This window comes from Uloborus diversus, chromosome 7, assembly GCF_026930045.1.
Source record: "Uloborus diversus isolate 005 chromosome 7, Udiv.v.3.1, whole genome shotgun sequence".
In the NCBI taxonomy this organism is placed as follows: Eukaryota; Metazoa; Arthropoda; class Arachnida; order Araneae; family Uloboridae; genus Uloborus; species Uloborus diversus.
This window is the reverse complement of record NC_072737.1, coordinates 104,392,143-104,415,544: the sequence shown is the minus strand read 5'-3', so window position 1 is coordinate 104,415,544 and position 23,402 is coordinate 104,392,143. Positions and strand designations below refer to the sequence as shown.

The window sequence follows — 23,402 nt, the reverse complement described above, 5'->3', positions numbered from 1 at the left end:
ATTCACTGATGCCATTAACGCACAGCGCAAGTTATGATGTCCTGGCAACGTGTTTGACAGCAAAGCGTAAATCTTTTGCGCGGGAATGAAATAGCGCGCGGTATATATTTCTTGTGACGTCATAAATAACACGCCTTATTTCAAAAATCAGACATTTAAAAAATTAAATAAGAACTAACTGTTGAGAAAACAAAAAAAATTTCTGTCTCCATGTTAGTTTTTTTTTTTTTGCTTATTCTATCAATTTTAGTGACTAAAAGTAGTACTTTTGACTGAAGAAAACAACCCCATTAAGAAATACTGGAATTAGACGTTTTTCTCGTGCTTTGTGTTTAGCGGAAATCAAATTAAGGAAACTTGAACAATAAAATACAGTAGATGACAAAAAATAAATAAAAAAATAGAAATGGGAAAATTAAATTTTGTCGTTGCTGCTCTTTACCTGCCCACGGCAGCATACCGCATTATGTTTTAATAATTTATAATGTTAGACCTAGATTTTACAACAGAGTAGTTTTGAAATACTTGTCCAATCCAAGTAAAACGTGATTTAAGAACCCACACAAAGAAACTTCCATCCTTTCTAAAGCTCTCTTACCATTACAAACTTGTTTCAGAAAAGTCCCTAACTGCTTTTTAAGATGCCGAACCAGAAGCAATTCCCATTATGCCTCACATTTACGCCAACGTACAAGATCATTAAAAACTGACTTATGAAAACTGCTGAAAGAACCCAGTCTCCTCGCCGCACTTTCAAACAAACCCCTTTAGAATTCTTCATTAGGCCTCTAATCGATCCTCCAAATCGCGTGTTTCGAATGAGCCCCAGTCGACCCGATTTTCTTAATTAGAAATAATTTATTTCGTTTAATAGAAGCGATTAATGCATTTTAAACGATTTAATTAAATGTGTCGCCATGAGACGAATTAGCGAAATCTGACGCCTCAGCGAAAATGGGACACGGGTTTTTCCTCGGGAACAGGTTTAAGTGACATGATTTGAAGTTTTAACCGCTAATAAATGTAACGGGGGTGATTTTAAAGTATTAATTATATCAAAATTATCGTTAAACTTTAGTTTTCTTACAAATATTTTTAACATTAAGTGAAGTTAGTTCTGGTACTTACCATTAAAGTAAATTTAAACTAATGAATGAATGGATAATGTTTGAAATTTATAGTAAAGTTTAGGTATTTAATTTACATGCATCAGGTATTTATGACTACCTCACGTGCAAAATCCACGGACTATACTTTTTAAAACATTTTTACTTAATTTAACAAAAAAGGAAGTACTGTATTCATAAAAAAAATTTCACTCAAAAATCGACATCAATTTCCATTTTGCTCACCTTCAAATGAATGTTGAGGGTTTTTTTCGACCCGACTACACGTGCATATATACCTAAGAACGTATAGACGCCCGAAATATCCATTTTGACGTTTTCCGAGTTAATTACAACGAGTTTTCTCGTGACGTCTGTATATACGTATGTATGTATGTGCACATGTATGTCACATAACTAAAGAACGGTATGTCCTAGAAAGTTGAAATTTGGTACGTAGACTCTTAGTGGGGTCTAGTTGTGCACCTCCTCTTTTTGTTGCATTCGGGTGTTTCTAAAGGGTCTTTTGCACCTTTTTGGGGGGAAATCATTGTTAATTTCGATGCAAACTCAAATGGTGTTCTGATTTGGCGGACACTTGGTTATATATCGCCGGTCTTTTGGTTGCCAAGCTTTGTCGCCAACATGGTGACACATTTGGCTATTTTTTTAAATCTGGTTTCTGTTTGGCCATTTTTGGTTACATTTAGAAAGTTAACTATTGAATCACATTAAAATTGCAGTAATGGGAAAATGGCATTAAAATTGGAGCGGAAGGAAGTCATGTGATGCACACATCAGCTCGTTTTAAGTAATGTATGAGAGGTTAAAGTGCTCGATACTCCCTGACCTAATGTTCCAAGCTTTTATCATCAACAAAAGAACTAATTTTATAAAACTCAGACCTTCAATTAGTTACTAAAAGCCCCTTTTTTTGTTAAGTATGATGTATTTTACTGCCACTGGTGGGTAAGCGGCAGTATCTACAGAAGTATATTTCGATTTATTAGAGAGAGATATTTGAAAAAACGATTTTTAGGTTCAATACTACGGGAAATGTTTGAACTAGACGTTCTTTTCGTGTTTTTCTGTCAGTGGAAGCCAAATAAGCAAGCTTGTACAACAAAGATAACGTGCAATAGATGACAAAAATGCAAATAATAATAATAATAACAACAATAATCTTTACTAATAATAAAGCTGAAAGTCTCTCTGTCCGGATCTTTCTCTGTCTGTCAGGATCTCTCTCTGTCAGGATCTCATTCTGTCAGGATCTCTGTGACACACATAGCGCCTAGACCGTTTGGCCAATTTTCATGAAATTTGGCACAAAGTTAGTTTGTAGCATGGGGGTGTGCACCTCGAAGCGATTTTCCGAAAAATCGATATGGTTCTTTTTCTATTCCAATGTTAGGAATAAAATTATCATAAGATGAACGAGTAAATTACGAAATTATCATACGTGGAACCGTAACATGGGCACAAGCCAATTGGCGAGATACGAAATTATCATATCGTGAAACCGCAACATGGGTACAAGCCAATTGGAGAGAAAATTCACCATACATTTTTTGTATATACAGGCGAACCAAAAGACCTTTTAATTTTTCTATTACGGGCAAAGCCGTGCGGGTACCACTAGTAATAATGATAAAATGAAATATCTACAGTTTAAAATCTTTTCTACATTCGTTTTTTTTCGACCCAAAATTGGTGAAACTTGACTATTCAAAACCAGTATGCAGAGAAAAGGTGTTTTTTATTGCGTAGTGATAACAAACTCGTAAAATTCTGAGAGCATACCACATAATAAGCTGATGCCTTATTCAGTGCTTATGACTTTCAACATTTTCGCGTTCTCCGCTTAGAGAATCACGCATCCCCTGGGATTGTTCATAATTTATGTTCTGCTATTTCACAACGGTAAAAGTAAGAAAGGAAATTTAATAACTCCTTCTTTTTAATAATAGGCTTTAATTTGTAGGGGGTTATAAAACACTTGCAAAAATAGCAATAACCATTGTGCTACTTCCGGAGGAAAGATCAATGCTATTACAATAGTTTTCCAGGATTAGAAAAAATTATCATCAACCAGACGGTTTTTCCGCAAAGTAAAAACGTATTTTTCTAATAAGCACAATCCCTTGACTTCCTTGTTTTGCTAAACATTAAATTTATTGCTATGTAAGTAAAATTATTAGCGAATATTTTTTTGTATGCGTAAATTTTTTTGACACTTATAGGAAAATTACATACGAAAAACTGAACTAAGCGTTAACAAAGTTTATTATTCCCCTTCTCCTCCCTTTAAAACGTGTAATAAGAAGTTCAATGCTAGTTAACAGAAACAAAAATGCAAAACGATTCAATAAAAGTTAGGTTTTTATGAGCAAGCATATAAAACATGGAGATTTATTACAAATTTTTGCCATAAGATAATAGTAATATAGAATACTTTTCCGGAACAACAATAATTTTTACGTCGTTGTACAATATTTATGCTATTCTTTATACATTAACTTATAAACGCATGTAAAATCTTTTCAAATACATTTAAAAAGAAAATAGTCGGCATGTTCTGACAAGTATAAATTGATTCTTTTAAAGTGACTTTTTTCATAAGCATTTCAAAGCGAGAGTTGACAGTAACAAAAAAAAAAAAGAAACGTATATCCTTTTACACCATTTCGGGCACTTATCAACAAACTTTCCTATTGCTAAAAATTTTACATTGCATTTATGCCGATTTTTTTTTTATCTGTGTGCCATAATTATTTTTTAGCTCTCTATGACGAAGATCTAATGGTTTAATAATAGTCTGCAAACCGTCTTTAGATTAGTCACAAAACGTATTTTACATAAACACCAAGTAAGGTAAAACACCAGTAGTAGTGGCCACTTCAAGTTTACTTTTGTACTTTGAAAAAAGAAATGAACAATAATAATGTAATTTTTTGTTGGTACTTTATGTAACTATCACATTGAATCCATTTTATTCATTAGCTATTTGAATTTAAAGTAAGTAATGAAAATACTTCCGATGGAGGAATGTAAGATGGCCGCTACTGAAATTTTCAGATTTTGGAGTAGCCACTGCTGGATCAAATTTGAGGTTTGAGAAAAAAATTGATAAAAATTGAACAAATTGAAATTTTGGTATTTTTAGACATTGGGCAGATTTAGAAAGCGTTGGGTTAAAAAGCACTCATTGAGTTTCAAGAAAGGCAATTAATATTGTAGACATACAGTTTAAAAATATACTTCACTGTGGGTGGCCACTACTGATGTTTTACTTTAATGCTTAGAGAGAAATTTAAGGTTGCAAGTAAATTGCAGGATAACGTGTTTGAAATGAAATGGAAAACTTTGATAAATTTTCAGTAATTTTTGGTTGAAACATCGTAAAACGTGAGATAAATCGTTTCACGAATAATCAATGGAAAAAAGGGAGACAAACTAAACCAGTTCAGTACGTACCGTATGTAGTAATAATTAAATAATGCACTATAACAATAATGTACAGTAGGTCCAATAATAATATTTAAAACTTAAAAAAAAATGCTGAGCAGTTTCCATTTTCATATCTTTTGTATTTTGCTTACTCTGTGAACTTTTACGGATTTCCTTTTTTTAACTTTTAATTGTACATTTGAGACATTTACTTTTACCAAATTGTCGTACTACCTTCGACGCATTTTTTACTTGTTCAAGCTAAATAAGAATATTTTCTTTAATTGTCAGAAACTTTCTCTTTTTCTTTCTATCTTCACAAACTGTAGATGAAACAGCATTCTTAGGTGTCCTTATAATTTCATGAACATTTTGCATTTCGAATGAGAAAAGAAAAATGAGGAGTAGCTATTTGTATACCTTAACAAAGCGATGTTCAGACCAGTACGCGATGTGGGAACTTCCGCTGTCAGTGATGCTAAAGGGATGAAGGTCTATTCACGGGGGGGGGGGGGGGGTAGAAAATATTTTTAGTAGCCAATAACAAAACCGAAATTTACATACAGTGATTCTCTTTCAAACATTCTTGTGTTGCGTGCGACTAATTCGCGTTAGGTCTAAAACTTGATATTGGTGAAAAACTCACGTTATAGCCATTTCGCGTAAGTCGAATTGCGTTGTAGCGCGAGTCGACATTATGGTTATTAAATGGGTTGTTCATTAAAAAAGTGGTGTATATCCAAATACAAAATATGTATATTAAAAAATACATAGCTATATATAAGTATGAAAGCATTTTTTACTGAACCGATATGCACAATGTAATATAATGCGTAATGATTAAAAGCTAAGTGCTTTTTTGCTGAAAATACGCCGTTGTCTATTATTGGTCACTCAATTGTTTTTCTTTTAGCATGCTAAAGTATCTGCTTGCAGAATATAGTCCTTGAAATGCAGTAAAAATCAGCATTGATCGACGTCTAAGATTTTTTTAAATTCAAGAAATTCTACGCTCCCCCCCCCCCCCCGCGCCAAGAATGGTGTACGGAATTTCTCCGAAAATCCGCGATATGTTCGGGTTACATAGACCTTAAATACATGCGAGTGTTTTAACTGAACATTACAATGCTGCAAGCTGCAATCATCATGGACATAATCATCATTGTTCACTTTACTTGATTGGGTTTCCATTTGAAAATCGTAATCAGAAACGTACTTCCTCTATCACAATACATTGTGAAATTAAAATTTAAATCATGAGTACTTAGCATTACTTAACATTAAGTTTCGTGAGAAAGTTGCATAATTAAAATACATTCGCTGAAAATCAATGGTGTTTAAATCGTATTCACATTCTCTTTCTGTTTCAGATTTTGATAAATTTAGTTTTGAAGAAATGCAGAACAAAAATCAACTGTAGTTATAGAAAACTTAACCTGGCAGCATTGTGAAGACTACGCAGTTCCTAATCACAGCATTACGACGCTTTCAGTTTAGGTTTTCTTCAATTATAAATGCGCAGTTTAAAGACAGAACGGAACCTGCGAAATATTTGTGCAATTGTGCACTTCGTCGTTCCTTTTCATAATCAATATGAACAAACTCAGGCTTTTTCGTTGAAGGAGATCACAGTGCTAATATTCATAGAGTAACTTCAGTTTGATTCTATTTTTCTGTAGGAGTAACAAAAATTTCCATTCCTTTAAGTCGTAGATGCTTGCATTTATAGTCACTCAAGCTTAATTTTATTTCACTGTCAGTCTTAGGTCACAGTCCTTGTAGGTCGTATAGTTAGGGTAGACCGGGGGATTACCGCCACCCCTGATATTTTAATCAAAGAAACCTGATAGCCGGTCGGGCAGCTCCTGACTTGTAGTGAACGATGCTACAACCAATGCCCCAAGTTGATGGCAGCCATTGCGCGAGTTCTTTTGTTCTTAAAATGACGAACGTTGTTTTGAAAAAGTTTGATCTTATTTTTCCACTTTGAATAAGCTGAGGTATGTACCTTTAGATGCTACAATGGCTGCATTTGCTATGAATAACCTTTAACTAGATATTTTAGCCCATATTTTAATCAACAATGTCGATCACTTATGTTTGTTTTGATGTCTTTAAATCTACATTTCTTCCATCTTGTCGGATCGGGGTTGTGACGCCACCTCTCCGGGGGTGATGTCGTCATGGTGGTGGGATCACCCCCGGAAGCATATTTCCATTGTATAGGTCAAAAGCAATTTTTTAACGGAACAAAAATGCACTCTTGTAAACTGTGCTTAGTAAAAAAGTTAACAGAAGTTAGTCTTAACCGAAAAAACTGGTGAAGAACATGATCTTATAAATGCGAGCAATACGTCTGAAGGTGAGTTACTGGAAGTAGCACCTCGCTTATCAAAGACCGTTCAGAAAGTGCCTCAAAAACATTTCTTCAATCGCTAGAAAAGTTTTCACCAATTTCAAAACTGGCAGCAGAAGGGTAGAAGAAAGTTCTAAAAGAAAAGAGGCCGCTCGTCAATTCTAACGGGAACCCCAATGAAGGCAGTTTTGGGTCAATTCATGTGAAATAATACAGGAAAAGAAAAAAAAAATGTTGCTCACTATTTTTGATTTTTAAAAATTTTTGCCTGTTATTTAACTGTTATATTGGGAGTCTGAAAAAGTGGTTTAAAAATTTTTAATCTTCAGAATTTTAATTGGCAACCACTTTTCAGTAGCTGCGGAGTCGACTTTTCATGAAAATAGCACTTTAAAAAACTCTTAGAACTTTTTTATTTTTGAATGTATGAAAATTATTTAAAAGCCTTTAGATAGAGAAGAAAATGGCCTATAAATCAATAATAATTATTTTTTGATAAGTTTTAGTAAACTTGTGTATCATTGGCTAAAAAATAAGGTTTTCCGTGTGAAAACTCAAATTTTTAGCATAAAAATATTAGTAGAAGGAAGTAAGAATCACTCTTACTTTTTTTCATTTGAATAGATATCTTATAGAACTATTCTCAGAAGCAGTATGAAACGCCGGAAGCAAGAATATTTTTTTACATAGTTAGTCAAACATGGCATCTTAGAAAAAAATGCTAAATTTAAGATTCAATATTCGAAAAGGGACTGAGCAAAATATCTATAAAATTTAACTATAAAATATTTATATAGCAGTAAATATGGGGCAAAAATTTTATATTTGATCCCTTAATAGTTTCAGAAATATGGAGCGTCTAAGTTGTCTTAAAAATTACATTTATTTTCACGCCAATAAATCAACATATAATGCAAAATTTATTCTACTCATTACATCAGATGATGTTTTGTGGTATAAACTAACATTTTCACACAGAATGTATGATATTTAAATTAACTTTCCCCTCACAAAAACAAATAATTCAAATATTTCATTATGTAGTTTAGAAGTATCAACTGCTACGTACATGAGAACAAAATTCTTAACAAATTCCTGTATTCTGATAGTAAGACAGTGCATAAAACATGTCTAAACTTGTAAACCTAATTTTCTTAGAAGAATGAAACAAATTTTAATGTTCTATGTTGTTTACTTTTAATGATCATTGTACAAATGCATACTTATCATTTCTATAAACATACTCTTTGATAATCTTGCCTATCGCACTAGAGTTTATATTGAAGATCACGATTTTTAAGCTAAAATAATACTCATTAATGTACAAAACCTTAATTTTTAGTAAAGGAGGTAGACTACATAAATTGAGCTCTGTTCAAAGCAAAATGATGTATGGAATGAGCAAGTTAAACCATGATGGATTTCTAACTCATTCAGGGCAGAACGAAAAGCGTGTTCTCAAATTCATAAAATGGAATGTGCAACACTGGCGGTTAAAATTTATGAAGGAATAACAAATAAACATTTTGAGAACATAACAAATAAACAACAGGGGTGTGCTATGAAAATTACGTCTCCAGACTTAGATCATACATTTATCACAATCCGGTTTTGTTTATTTTTAATTACTCAGTGAATGTTTTAAATTGTGGCTTTAAATGATGCAAATCTTACTAATAATGATTGAGAGCATTAACATGTTTTTACTTGCTCCTTATACACTTATTTTGCTGTTTACTAAAGATATTTTCGTAAAATATTAATTTATGTGTTAATTTCAGTTTAGTTATGCTTTACATTGTGATTGTCCAATATGAACTGTTGTGTTTGTGTTCTCAATGGTGAGCAATGTCATATAAAAGATTACCAAAGAGTGACTTAGGAAATTACTGAATTGTCAGAAGATGATCAGAAGTTGCTTAAACTTAGAATATTCAGTGAAATAGATAGTTGTTCTGCAACACTTGTCTAAGCCTACAAATCCGCCTGTTGATATAACTCCAGGTAAATCACTCTGTCCCAAAAGTGCCACAAAATTATTTGTTCAAAAAACTGAAGAAGAAAACGTAAACAATTATACTGATGATGACAATGAATTTAACACTAATCAAACACTGACAGTATCTGACAGTGTGGGAAATGCCGGACTAGCTAATGTTTCCTATAACTAATCATGCAGAAATTAGAGCTTGTTGAAAAAGAATAACCTGAATAAGGCTGTGAAAAATTTAAAAGCAACATTTTATTGATATTAAAGCAGAGTAAAATTTATAAATAAGTGAACTTAAATATCACAGATTAAGTGTAAATGGATAGTTTATACTACAAAACAGCAACTAAAATAATGAGTAGAATAAATTTTGCATTATAATGATTTCTTGGCGTGAAAATGAATATGATTTTTAAGACAACTTCGAGGCTCCATATATCTGAAACTATTAAAAAAGGGATTAAATATAAAATTTTTGCCACATATTTACTGCTATATGAAAGTTATACAGTTAAATTATCATAGATTTTCGTTCTGTCCCTTTTCGGATATTGAATCTTAAATTTAGCATTTTTTCTTTAAGATGGCAAGTTTGACTAACTATATAAAAAATGGACTTGCTTCAGACGTTTCATACTGCTTCTGAAAATAGTTCTATAAGATATCTATTCAAGGGGGAAAAAGTAAGAGTGAGTCTTATTTCCTTCTACTAATATTTTTATGCTAAAAATGTGAAATTTCACACGGAAAATCTTATTTTTAAGTTAATGTTTCACAGATTTGCTAAAACTTAATCAGAAAAATAACTATTATAGAAATTTAGTTCATTTTCTGTTCAATCTAATGGTTTTTAAATTATTTTGATACATTCAGAAATAACAAAGTCCTAAGAGTTTTTGTAAAGTACTATTTTCATGAAAAGTCGAGTCCGTAGCTACTGAAAAGTGGTTGCCAAAAAAATTTTTGAAGGTTTAAAAACTTTTAAACCACCGTTTCAGACTCTCAATATAATAGTTAATTAACAAGCAAAAAAAAATTTAAATCAAAAATAGTGAGCAACATGGCCTGTATGATTTCACATGGATTGACCCTTTTGGAAGAAACAGTAGCTAAAAGAAAGGAAATGACTTTGAAAAAGAAACAATCCGAAAGAAAATCTGCAGCAAAAGTTTTGGGAATGTCCATCAAAACGGAATCCAAGGCAAAGAGAGGGAAAGCAGTTATAACACGGCTAAAGAAAATGAATAAATCTCTTAAGAAAAGTGGCAAGCATTTTTTAGTTTTGAAAACTCTTCAGATGAGAAGGACATCGACGTCAAAAAGTTTAGTGACGACGACGAAAATGATGACCTTCTTGATCCAAGCGATCCAAACGTTCAAATTTGTGCTATAGGTATGCAATAAATATGGAACGAACTATGATACAGATGCACTTGCTGTGGCAAGTAGATGCATTCAGAGTGTAGCGATGCTGAAACATCTGAAATGATTTTTGATTTTTGTAAAATTTAAGAAAATAAGATGAATTTAAAATACTATTTTTTCACTAGTATAAACTAAAAAAATCGTTTATTTTGCTTTTCAATCCCTATATTGTAGTGCTAATTGCATATAGGATTCTCAATGAATTTTCCTTCTTAGTCTTTTAGTCATATAGGCTAGCGGCGGGATTACCCCAGGTTTGTGGCGGGATTACCCCAGTTTTTCTTAATATTTTATTTTTCAATTCATGTGGTATGACAATTCTATGTCATGAATTAGTCCGGAAATCAAAAATATAAGTTGATAGGCGAATTAATTCTATTAATGTTGCTGATGTTACCCGTGTGTTTATACAGTGCCGTTTAGCAGAAGCGTAGTTTAAACTGAATTTTGATATTAAACTGGCTTTTAACCATAGATTGAGATGTATTCTTTCAAAATCGCTTTGTAGCGTGATTCAGCTGGATTTTTTGATACTAAACGATTCCTTTCTTATTTGCATTATTTATTTTTATCGTCGTTTCTTATAGTACTCGTAGTACATAAGTAGTCACTGATGAAAATATGACTCAATCGATTAAAGCATTAGGTGTGGAAATTTAAGGGTCAGTAAATAAACATTTCCCGTAGAAAATCTTACGTAAAAACCATAGTTAATTTAACTGCATTGCATTTTTCAATGCAAGTTAACAGATTCTCATAAAGAAAATATTCATTGCAGCAAATTTTATTTATAAAATAAAGGATTGGGATTTTTTATGAAAGATTTCATAAAATGTTTTATTTCGACTCGCATATTGGGTGTTGTTTGAGGTAATTTTTAAACTTAGTTATATATGAAGAAATAGAAACAACGCAAAAAGGTACAATTTTGCCGGAAACTGCGTACACTTGTTTCTGGGTTACAGGGAAGCCCTTTTTCAATGCAAAAGAAATGTGCTTTTCGATGAAAAGACTGTCAGATGTCTTTTCCTCCATATGCTCACTTATTTTGCATTAAAAAGGGGGTTCCTCGAAACCCCAAAACACGTGAATGTAGTTTCCTGAAAAAGTTTTACTTTTCAGGCCCAAAGGGGTATTTATTCAATTCAGATTCGAAAGATATTGAAATACAGCGTTTGAAGACAGAACTGCGTTGGAGAAATATAGATGAACGGTAGAACAAGTCATACTACTCTCGTATATTCAATATGGGAATATTTAATAATTATCTCCATTCCTTTGTTAAAATAAAACATATCTAATGCTTTTCCAAATAGTTTTCATATTTGCTTTGTAGTTTTAATACACAGCCTGTGAATCCAGAAAGTTTTATTTTTGTGGTTTCATGCGAAGAGATTTAGTCTGTGATTTCTTTCAATAATCATATAACAAAATTTGAAGGATACTACTTTAGATTTTGACATTAAGAAATAATATTTCCATAATTTTCTGGATGAAAAAAACATTACCCCATATTAGTGAGAATAATCTGTGCGGTTTTATTTTTTAAAGGATTGTAAAACAGATCCTAGAAGAATATCTCTCATTGATAAGAAACTACATTAAAGGAAGAACGAATACCCCCCCCCCCCCCGCTTCCCCATCTGCTCCTTTGAATATAAAATCCTCAAAACAAATTTAAATAAAGCTAGTTTTTTTTTTAACTTGATTTTTTTCTTTAAATTTTTACAATATCAAGTGAATTATCACTTATAATTTAAAAATTAATAATTGCATATATTTTATCAAAGCACTTTGAATTTAGAATACACCTATTTTAATTTGAAATAAAGTCCCAGGATTAAAATCCTTCATTAGTAGCCTTACCTAAACGCACACAGGCTTACATAATCCTACAAATCTAGGTATTTTCCAAACATAAACGTGGAGTGATTGGCACCAAAATTGAACCAACGCCTGTTTACATATGGATTCACATTTATTCCAAATTTCATCCAGAACGTAGCATTACTTCTTGAGATATGGCACTCACAATGGAAAACAAAGAACGTTCGATTGCGCCACCCCCTTTTCAGCTATTGACGCCAAAATAGAATAAGCTCTTATACCCTCTAAGGGCTACTTGTCAATAAATTTTTCTTTGATTCCATTCATTATTTCTTGAGATACAGTAGTCACAATTGACGACAAAAAACGTTCTACAGCTCAACCCCCGTTTGAGTTATTGACACGAAAATTGAATCAGGACATGCACTTGTTAAGGGCAGCATATGAACCAATTTTTGGTTGATTCCTTCAGTTACTTCCTGGGGAATAGCAGGCACGGATAACTCAAGAAACGTCCCATTGCTCTATCCCCCTTGGAGGAATTCACGCCAAAACCCAATGGGCACAAGTTCACATAGGGGCACATATGTGCTTCGATTCGTTCATATATTTTCGACTTCGTTCGATTTCGTGCGGTAGTTTTTGCTGTAGAGCAGCCACAAAAAACTGGTCACACACATACGTGACACACACACACACAGACAGACATACATTTTCCAAAAATGGTCGAAACGGACTAACCACACCTTAAAACGTTTAAATCCGTCGAAATTCGAAAATTTGCACGAATCCAATCATTTTTTCTATATGTTAGATATAGAAGAAAGTCAAAAGTATGGATACTCATATTGGTATGGTAAGACACTAAACATTAACCATTAAAAGTCAGCAAAAAGATCATAAAAAGTTTTAGTATGCATAAAGGGAAGCATAGAGTACTATGATCTTGTAGTTTTAATTTAAACAATGAGTTGCATTAGAGATGGAAAAATAAAATAGCACATATTTACATGGTTTACACACATTTCTCCCACTAATTTGTTGTATTTTCCAACCAAAAAATAGCTTATTTTTGTTTCACATCAATTGTTAGAAATTTTTTACTGGTATATAATAACAAAACTAGGGCTTACCTGGAGCCAGAACGGCAAAAGAAGAAAGGACAAGGATAAAGAGTTGAGCGGCCAGGCTCCTGCTGCCGTTCCCGGCCCCCGGCATCCTCTCTCCGCCGGGCTCACCCCCGCCTCCACCCCTGGGGGAACCTCCTGTTGATCATCGGTTGCCCCCACCCCCCCTGCAAGCTCACATCCGGTGCTCTTCTCTCAACACCCACCAAAGACGCGAACTCACACTTTTTGCTTTTCTCCTCAGCTATCCTTTTTTGAATCCTGCTTTCGGGATCACGCTCCTGTTTTCCTGGGATCGGGGACTGCGCGACCTGCCTCTGCGAGAGGGAGGTGGTTGAATGGCGGATCCTTGCACCTGGGGGCGCTGCCATCGCAAGTACACCCCCCCCCCCTACTTCACGGCTATGTCCCTTGTCTTTCTTGGAGGGTCCAGGTGAAGAAGATAAATGGGTTTAATAGGAAAGGCGACGATTGGATAAGCGCCTGGAATAATTATTCCTTTGGTTTTGATAGAAGGGGAAGGAGGGATTTCTTTTTTTTTTTAATAGGAATAATTTTGCTCATCTTTTCTTTACATTTACCTTGGAAAACTTGAATACAAAATACAATGAATAAAAAATACAAATGCAATGAAATAAAATTATAGTAGCTCCTATATGCTCGTGTAACCGCTTTAATGATAGACTTATAGGCTACACTTTAGTTGCCAAAAATGTCTCCTATATTTTTTTAAGCAAAAAACAAATTATTGTCAAGCATTTTTTTTTTTTTTTTGAAAGCTATTAATATTTTCGAGTTTATGTGTTGCGAAATGTACGCAAAGTAGTCATTCTAAATACAACCATGGTAATTATTTTTGATCATTATAACGAAGCAAGTTAACTTGGGAAGACTAATACGTGAAAAAATATTACAGGATTACCTCCATTTCCGAAAGCTGAAAAGAAAAGCAAAATATTCATCCATGATGTACTGAAGTATTTATTACTTATTTTTCAATAAATTATTTTTAACTAAAAAAAGAACCGATTTCAAAAAACAAAGATGAACTAAAAAGTAAAAAATAATTGGTCATACAGAGGATTTCCGACCCAAACGTATAAATCAAATTTATTTTACCATTCCAGTACAAAAATCAACTAAACTAAACACCCAATTATAAAATAAACACTGATTTTAATTACTATAAGATGAATCATTTTAATACCTTACTAATTATATACGATCTCTTAATTTTTAATAACCATTTGAAGTCGGGGCCTCCTATAAACTACTACCTAACGTAACTGAGTAGGTTTAGTTTTAAAGACTTGAGCGTTTTGTTAAATTAGTGTTTAACTTAAGATTTGGTGGGTTGGCAGGTTTTCCTAACTGTTTTATATTTCACAATAATACGTATCACGTAACTTGTGAAAAAAGTAACAATTCTCTTTACTTGTTCCCGTTATAGATCAACACCACACTAGAAACAGAGTATCTATTGTGATGTTGTATATATGAAGATCAAAATATTACTAGAGAATGATATTAAATGAATTTCCTGTTTGCTTCAGAGGAGTCTATTTAAAATTTGCGATATGACTACTAATGATTAATACAGGGGAAATATTTAGGTGGGGGTACTCCCCCAAAGCAAGAGCCCCCCTAAAAAGGAAAAATACCCCTCAAAACATCCCTCCTTGCCAGGGGGCACCCCTGATTAATATTAATGCTTTATGGTACTTTTTTTTCCACGGAGTAAAAAAAGTACCTTTGTTTTCTGGCACTTTTTTAACAAAGGATTTTATATTTAATTGTTTATTATTAGATCAAATGGAGGTTTATTATTTTTTGCCCATAACTTTTTCTGAAGAACAAATATGGTGAAGCAAAGATTGGGACCTAATTTTGATTATTCCTATCCATTAAACAAAAAAAAAAAAAAAAAAAAAAACCATAAAAATCGTTTCACTAAGTGAGACGCTATGAATTTACAAACAACAAAGCGCGAGTAAGAAATTTGAAGAGTTCCATCGATTTCTCCAGGATCCCTCATACCCGGAGTTAGACGACCGGGAGAAGTATACCGTTTCAAACAGAAAAAGAATTTTCCTAATCGGTCCAGGCGTCTTCTAATAATCGGGGAGCATAGTACATAAAAAAATTCCAACGAAGTCTGCTAATTAGTATTGCTATAACTGTAAATTAAACAGACGGCGTCATGAAATATTAAATCTAGAATACTTGTCAAACTTCAGAAATTGGACACAAGTTACGATACATTTATTAAGAAATATAAATTCAATCGTAGGCGGGGGGGGGGGTCTTCAATTCCACTTGAATTAAACACTAGCTTTAAAAACTGAAATATTAAAAAAAACCTTCAATGACTAAATTAAATTATTTATTAACGAATTTTTTTTTTAATATTAAATTAATTCAACTATTTTCGAAGCAAAATACATTTAATTTACTGATTTGCTACATGAGTGGTAAATACATTAGTAAGACTATAATTAAAATTAACAAGTGGCACCGTGAAAATCAAACATCACGATGTGTGAAAATTAAATATTGTTCAAATAAAGGTTCCTCCGTCGAGCAAATGCACCGTTCACGCCAAAACCACGTGACCTGTGACGTGCGCGTAGATGACAAAAGCAGGTCTACGTAGCCACAACGTATGAAATTTAAAGTTTCTTAGATTCCTCCGGGATTCCTCATCAGATCCAGACAAAATTTACATAGGACCATCTGGAAAGTATACCTTTTCAAACAAAAAAAATAAATAAATAAATAAATAAATAATTTTTCAAATCGGTCCAATATTTTTGGAGAAATACGAAAACATACATACAAAGCCGCAATACGAAATCATAACCTTTTTTTTTTTTTGAAGTCGGTTAAAAAAGGAAGTATTGTATTCGCGAAAACATTTTCACTCAAAAATCGGCCTTAATTTCTATTTTTCTCACACCCTTTTTTTTTCAACCACACATGGATATATGCCTAGGAACGTACAGACACCCGAAATATCCATTTTGACGACCCCCGAGTTAATTACAACGAATTTTCTCGTGACGTCCGTATGTGTGTATGTGCGTATGTATCTCGTATGACTCAAAAACGGTATGTCCTAGAAAGTTGAAATTTATTACGTAGACTCCTAGTGAGGTCTAGTTGTCCACCTTCCCTTTTGGTTGTATTAGAATGTTCCTAAGGGGGTCTTTTGTCCCTTTTTGGGGGGAAATCATTGTTAATTTCGATGTAAACTCAAGTTGTGTCATAATTTGTCGGACACTTGGTGATATATCGCCAGTCTTCAATTTCCAAGTTTTGTCGCCAACTTGGCGACAAATTTGGCGATTTTTTTTTAAATTTTAGTTTTAATTTGGCCATTGTTGGTGATATTTAGAGAGTAAACAATTGAATAACATTAAAATTGCCAATAATGGGGAAATGACATTACATTTGAGTAAAAGGAAGTCATGTGATGCAGACATCAGCTTGTGTTTTAAATATCAAATCAGGTAATTTTGGTATAAATTGACTATATGTGAAAATTAACCTAATAAGCTTTATAAAGGGTGTCCCAAAATTAACGCAAGATTTGAATTTGCCGCCATTTTTGCAATAAATTGTTCGCAACCCTAAAAAAAGAACAATTTGACAGCTGAGAGTTTAGGGTAATCAAAAATGGAGCGTTATACGATACAATAACGCGCTTTCATTATTGAACAATTGTTTCAAAAATAATGAAAGTTGAGACTGGTCAAACAGTTACTGTTATTGGCGCTCGGTATCGCAACACGATAATGCACGGGTGGTTGTGGGCTTGTTGACATAGACCTTTGAATTCAAATAACCCCATAAGAAGAAATTTAAAAATGTTAAATCACACGATCTAGGGTGCCAATTCTGATCACCGAAATGAGAGAGTATGCGACTAGGAAATGCCTTATGCAGTAATTGAAATGTTTCACTCTCTCTAGCTGTATGGTACAATAACACCCCATTTTTACTAACCCTAAACTCTCAACTGTCAAATTGTTCTTTTTTCATGGCTGCCAACAATTTATGGAAAAAATGGTGGCAAATTCAAATCTTGCGTTAATTTTGGGACACCCTTTATATATATATATATATATATATATATATATATATATATATATATATATATATATAAAATCATACTATACATATATAGTATAATAATATATATATATTTATACATAAAATCGTCAATTATCATCATCATCACATTCAACCACTGTCAATTCACTGCTGTGGATGAAGGTATTTTCCTACTGCTTCTAATTTTTTCTGCCTGTTGCTTGGGATTTCCATCTGATGCCTGCCAATTTTCGAATTTCATCGTTCCATCCAGTTTGCGGACGTTTTCTAGGTCGTTTCACATGACGTGGGTACCAGTTTAACACATTAATGGTCCATCGGTTATCCTGTCTTCTAGCAATATGTCCAGCCCATCGCCATTTCAAGCGCTTACTTCTTTCTATTGTATCAAAAACTTTCGTCTGACATCTGACCCAAGAATTTCTTTCCAACTTGTCTGATTCTTTCCGTAATGCCGAGCATGCACCTCTCCATACTATGAATTGTCCTTAATCTATGTGCTAATATATATATACATAAGAAAAAACAAGCAGTATAAAATGAAAATTGCAAACAGCAAGTACACGGAAACAACGCCAAATAAGTCGAAAAAATGAAAAACGTGAACCAGGGATTGATACGTTGTCAAGGGGAAGACCAATCCCTCATTTCGCAAGGCCCTATCTGTTTATCAAGAGGGAAGGTCCCGAAAACATGCTACCTTCCTCAAGAGCAAAAAAATATACATCCTGTTGCATATTACTTTCGGTTAAACTACAATTTGATGACAATAACATTAAACTTTCTTCTCTAGTTTGAAAATTTTTTGTTTAAATCAACGATTTCTACTAGAAAAACTAACAAACCTATTTAGATCAAACTAATTTAAATGGTCTAACATAACTGTTACTACATTTGACTTTTTTAAATTAAATATAAGGGTGGGTGTCAAAGAACATGACAGCATAACTTCAAATCAAGTTAATATAATACTTAATTGGTACATCCATATGTTACGAAAGATTTAAAATTTACCAACCTTGCTTCAAACTATAAATATTTATCTGATAGAAAAATTTCAGGACCTATAGCCTTGAACACAACTATTTGAACTTAAAACACATCAGATAAATATTACGAAAATTCTCTTTTTTTCTAAATGTCTGCCAACTCAAGTGTTTCAGTATGCCCCATGTTTCAACCTCCCCTAGTCTGTATTAACATGATAGATTTTAGATTAGTGCATTGATTAAGCATTACTGATGAAGTTTACGCAATTGATTGTATAAAGGGTGTTAAGGTTTAACCTGCAAGACCTCTATTTTTGCAAGCATTAGTCCTAGATGCAGAGTTTCAATTGCAAAAATGTTCAAAATCAGATGCAGGTCCGTTTTTTTTTTTGTGAAAAATCAAATAATTTCGCAAAAAAAAAAAATGTTAAATTGAAATTTTAGAATTTAGAGATGGCACAAACTTCATCATTTAAACTTAAAGTTGAGTGTTTTCCTCTTCTATGTTGAGAATATCTTTCTGGGGTGTTTTTCTACTATTTGGTGGGGGGAGGGGGAGGGGCGGCACCGCTCTGGTCAAGTATCAAAAATTATCAACCCTTTTACATTATGGTCAATTATACTAGAAATATTTCTGTACAGTATTTAAAATAATTGTTACAAAAAAAAAGAAAATTCAAGGGTTCAGCATTTAACTTTTTGACCCAAGACACTCTTAAAAAGCACAGAATTTCATTAAAAACTTATAAATTCCGTGATTTTAACAAAAATAAAAAGAGATATTATTTGTTTGCCCCTTAACAAAGAGTACTAAACATCAAAAATTCGAAAAATAGGATTCCCGTAGCGGATGCAAAGAGATCGCTATTTTCAAAGTGAAATTCATCAAAAATATAAAAACGGCTTGTAAAAGAAATATTTTTGATAAAATTATTTGAAAATTGCATTTTTGAGTCGATGATAAACATTTCATTAATATCTGTGTACACAGTTGAAGCAAAAAAAAAAAAATAAAATAATAATAAATGAATAAATAAATAAATAAATAAACCATCGATTCAAAATTTAAATTTTTGACTCATAAAAGAAAATGGAATTTTGCTTTAAAAACTTGAAATGAGAGTTCTAACAAAAATAAAGAGACTTTTCATTTATTTGCATCTTAATAAAGCGAAGGTAGCTTGAAAAAAGTACAAAATTTGATTCTCATATCAGATGTTAAAATATTGTATTTTTCAAAATGTAGACATCTAAAGAAAAAAAAACGGTAAGTATAAGAGTTTATTTAAAGTTAATCATCTTTCTTAGCATCGAAAAATGAAACCCATATAATTTTCTCCCAAAATAAGTTAAACATCGCACCGCACCGTTAAAACGCAAATATTGACAAGTTGGTAAAATGATAAGAATATTTTCTAATCAAGTTATTATAAAGGTTAACGCCAGACACTTATTGGAGATCATTTTAAATTGGTAACCCTATCTGAAGCGATCATATTTTTTCTCCACCCTAACTATCCCTTTGCAGTTCTAAGTTCATTTCGCTGATTATATATATATATATATATATATATATATATATATATATATATATATATATATATATATATATATATATATATATATATATATATATATATATATATATATATATATATATATATATATATATATATATATATTATTATTACTATTATTATTATTATTATTAATTAAATCATTTGCGGGGAGAAAAGTGCTTGCCAACGCTTTTTCAGAAAAGTTAACAACACCGCTGCTAATTAGATGTGATAAAACACAAAATTATTTAAAACCAAACTTATTTCTTTATAAGAAACATACAAGTATTATATTTATTTGGCATTAGCAGTTATTTTTCGCTTGCAAGAGCATCACAAAAGTGCCGATTTTTTTTTTTTTTTTTGCAAATTTAGCAAATTTTGTATAAACTGATCCCTCTAACTTGACTTTAAAAAAGTTTCCAAAAATTATCGGTTTTCTACACGGAAATATGCGTTATTTTGCTTTCAGATTTGCTCTTTCAATCAAAAATTTGTGAAAGATACGTTCTTGTTTATCAGAATTTTGTGAAGTGTCTGTTTTGGTTGATCGGGATTTTGTGAAAGGTCCGTTTTGGTTGATCGGTTTTTGTGAAGGGTCCGTTAACGGACCCAAATATCCTCTGGCAAAACCCCTGGTTAAGATATTGATAGTTTGAAAAAAAAAAATAATAAAAATGATTCAAAATGTACGAAATTTAACTTTTTATACTGGCCCTAGATCTCTTAACTTATGTTTAGGAAAATAATCTTCATTAAAAAATAATTCCAACACAAACAATTTTACAGTAGTGTTATCAACATTCATCGAAATATGAATCGTAGCTTTTTGTTACGTACACCAATTTACACTCGCCGTCAATAACACCTTTTCGGGGGAAATATAGCGGTTAACAAGGGTTTAAAATTATATGTGTGTATAGAATGTTTTTTCAAATTGTTCGAGGTTTTGTAGTGTGTTTTTGCGTGTCTTGGCATAACATTTGCATTTATTTTTGAACAGCAATGAAAAATATAAATACTTCGTTTTTTTACTTCGACAACCTGTCATTCTATTGAAAAGGCGATAAGTTCTAATCTCATCTTCTGTTTGGTCCCTTAAGACATTGAACTTGAATATCACTTTGAGTTTTGATCATACAAATGGCAAGTTTTTTGTGTTAGTAACATTTTTCAATAGAGATTATTTCCCTAAATAAATTTTGAATTTTTTGACTCATTTTTATTTTTACTTGAAACTTTAAATATCTTAATTCTGCATGTGATTTTGAACATTTCTTGCAATTGGAAGTATGCATCTAGACTAATGGTTGCGAAAATAGAGGTCTTGCACCATGTATAAATAATGCATTACAGTAAAACCTGTGAAGTTGACCACCCTTGTAAGTTGACCACCTGTCTAAGTTGACTTCTTTTTCAGGCACGGAATTAGCCCTTATCATATAAATCAGCCTCTGTAAGTTGACCACTAAAGTAGTGCACCGCAGGTGGTCAACTTATACAGGTGTCACTGTACAAGTTTAATTAATACTGCTGCGTTACTTTCTATTAATTTTACGTTAGTTCAGAGTAGATTGTTGTTTTTTTATAAGCCAAACACAAATTGATTAAAACCTTTTCGGTTTTATAGAATAACGTATTGTTAGTTTATCCACATACTGAAAAAGTGAATAAATTTTTGAAATGTATAGGTGTCATTAACGCTCAACTCGATGCTTTTTTGCCTTTTAACTTCGCACGCAGTTAAAGTTAGCCAATTCTTCATTGTGCTGGTGTGATAAATTGCTTAACACCAAAAAATTGTTACGGTTCCGTGCAAAAAGTTTATTCTAAAACCTTACAGTTAGTTTAACAAAAACATCAACAAAAAGTTAGGATTTTTCTACTATGGAAATTCGCTCCATAAAAATGTCCTGAGGAGTTATATGAAAAAAAACTTCCTCTACACACTAAAAAGTATTCAAAAAACCTTATTTAATACTACCTCTTGATTCTCGTTAAATAGTGAATTAAAATTCTCTCTCGCCACCTGCGTCTAGTTAAATCGTCTGCAAAATAAATTAAACTTCCTCCTCATCTTGTTTTCTCTCACGTAGTTTAACTTTTATTCTTGTTTAAGCATAGTTATGGAAATTGTGCCGTCCATAATAGTTTTGATACTTAATGTGTGTAATTTTTATGCACGGATATCGCTATGAGTACTGAAATAACAGATATTAAGCGAAAAAAACGAAACTTAAAATAAAAAAAAACAAAAAAAAAAAAATCTTCGGATGGTTTTAGTAAAAGTCGTTCGGTCTTTTAGTTCTTTTTCCTTTCGCTTAGTTTTTGATACGTTCTAAACATTGTCGGCTTAATGCCTTTTGTAATTTGCAACAATGTTTGACAGTGGAAACTTCATTCTCTCATTTGTTTCTACAATTTTCTTTTACTATGGTCCTTTTTATTACGCTTTCAATGTTTATTATTGTTATGAATTTTGTCTTAATTTGTATTCCAGTATCATGGTTTATTTTTTTGCTCTTCTTACTTTTCAGTTCTATCTCTTTTGATTATGATCGGTTCAGCATCTAAATCTTGATTTTTTTTCGACTTTTTTCTATATTCTTGCTGTTTTATTTCTTGATGCCTTTTCCCTCTCTGCGCGGTCATCAGTAAATATACCACCAACTATATGTTCCTCTAATTGCTTCTGTTTCCAATGGCGTTTTACTGGCGGGTATTGGCCGTTTTTCAGGAGAAGGCACTTCGCCCCGCCTCCTCGAATGCAGAGTTTCATTTTACGCGGGGATGCACAGTGGAGTGAAAACGCCAAAAAGAGCATATAAATGGGGTTTTTTCCTATATTAAACCAATTGAGGATCAATAAATTTTTACAGGACTACCTTTTAGGCAATCAGAACTAGAATTTTAGAGCCCTTCGTCCACTACAAAGCTGAAAAGAGCCTTTAGAAAGTTAAAGAACCATGATTGCGGGAATTTACAAAAAATGCTTTTAAGAAGTCTCTAATTCTTTTTCTTATTAAAACTGGGTATATTTAATTTCTCTCGTGATACTACTCCAACGATAGTAGTAGAACGAAAAAATGTGTAATCGAATGCTCAAACCAAAAATCGGTTTTTGTTAGCACCGAAAACTTGGGAATTCAAGATTATTTTTTTCAAAACACTCTGCAAAAAATGTCCTCTTAGAAATTAATATTAATTAGTCATTAATGGTCTGTAGAAAGACCCTGAAAAGGATTTAGCTGTGTAAACCTGCGAACTTTGGATCCTGAGCACAAACAAATCGAGAAAACTCCATAATAACATGCCTGTGTAAACAAACAAGCGAGAGCTTTAAAAACATTTTTAAACGCTTTTTGGCGCTTTCGCCCCACTGTGGGGTGATCGGTAAGCAATCCACGCGCTTCTAAATGAGACAATAAAACAGCCTTAACTTGGGAGTGCATTTTAATGT

At 32.5% G+C, this 23,402-nt stretch overlaps 1 protein-coding gene across 2 annotated transcripts in view; it reads right to left on the bottom strand.

The window, feature by feature from the left end:
• Positions 1 to 13,392, bottom strand: part of LOC129225851 (acetylcholine receptor subunit alpha-like) — a 271,447-nt gene extending 258,055 nt beyond the window's left edge. For both annotated transcript variants that reach the window (XM_054860372.1, XM_054860373.1), the window contains exon 1: positions 13,288 to 13,392. In XM_054860372.1, the coding sequence (XP_054716347.1) occupies positions 13,288 to 13,372 (85 nt within the window). In that variant the 5' untranslated portion in view covers positions 13,373 to 13,392. The remainder of the gene's footprint in view (positions 1 to 13,287) is intronic.
• Positions 13,393 to 23,402: the final 10,010 nt, after the last annotated feature.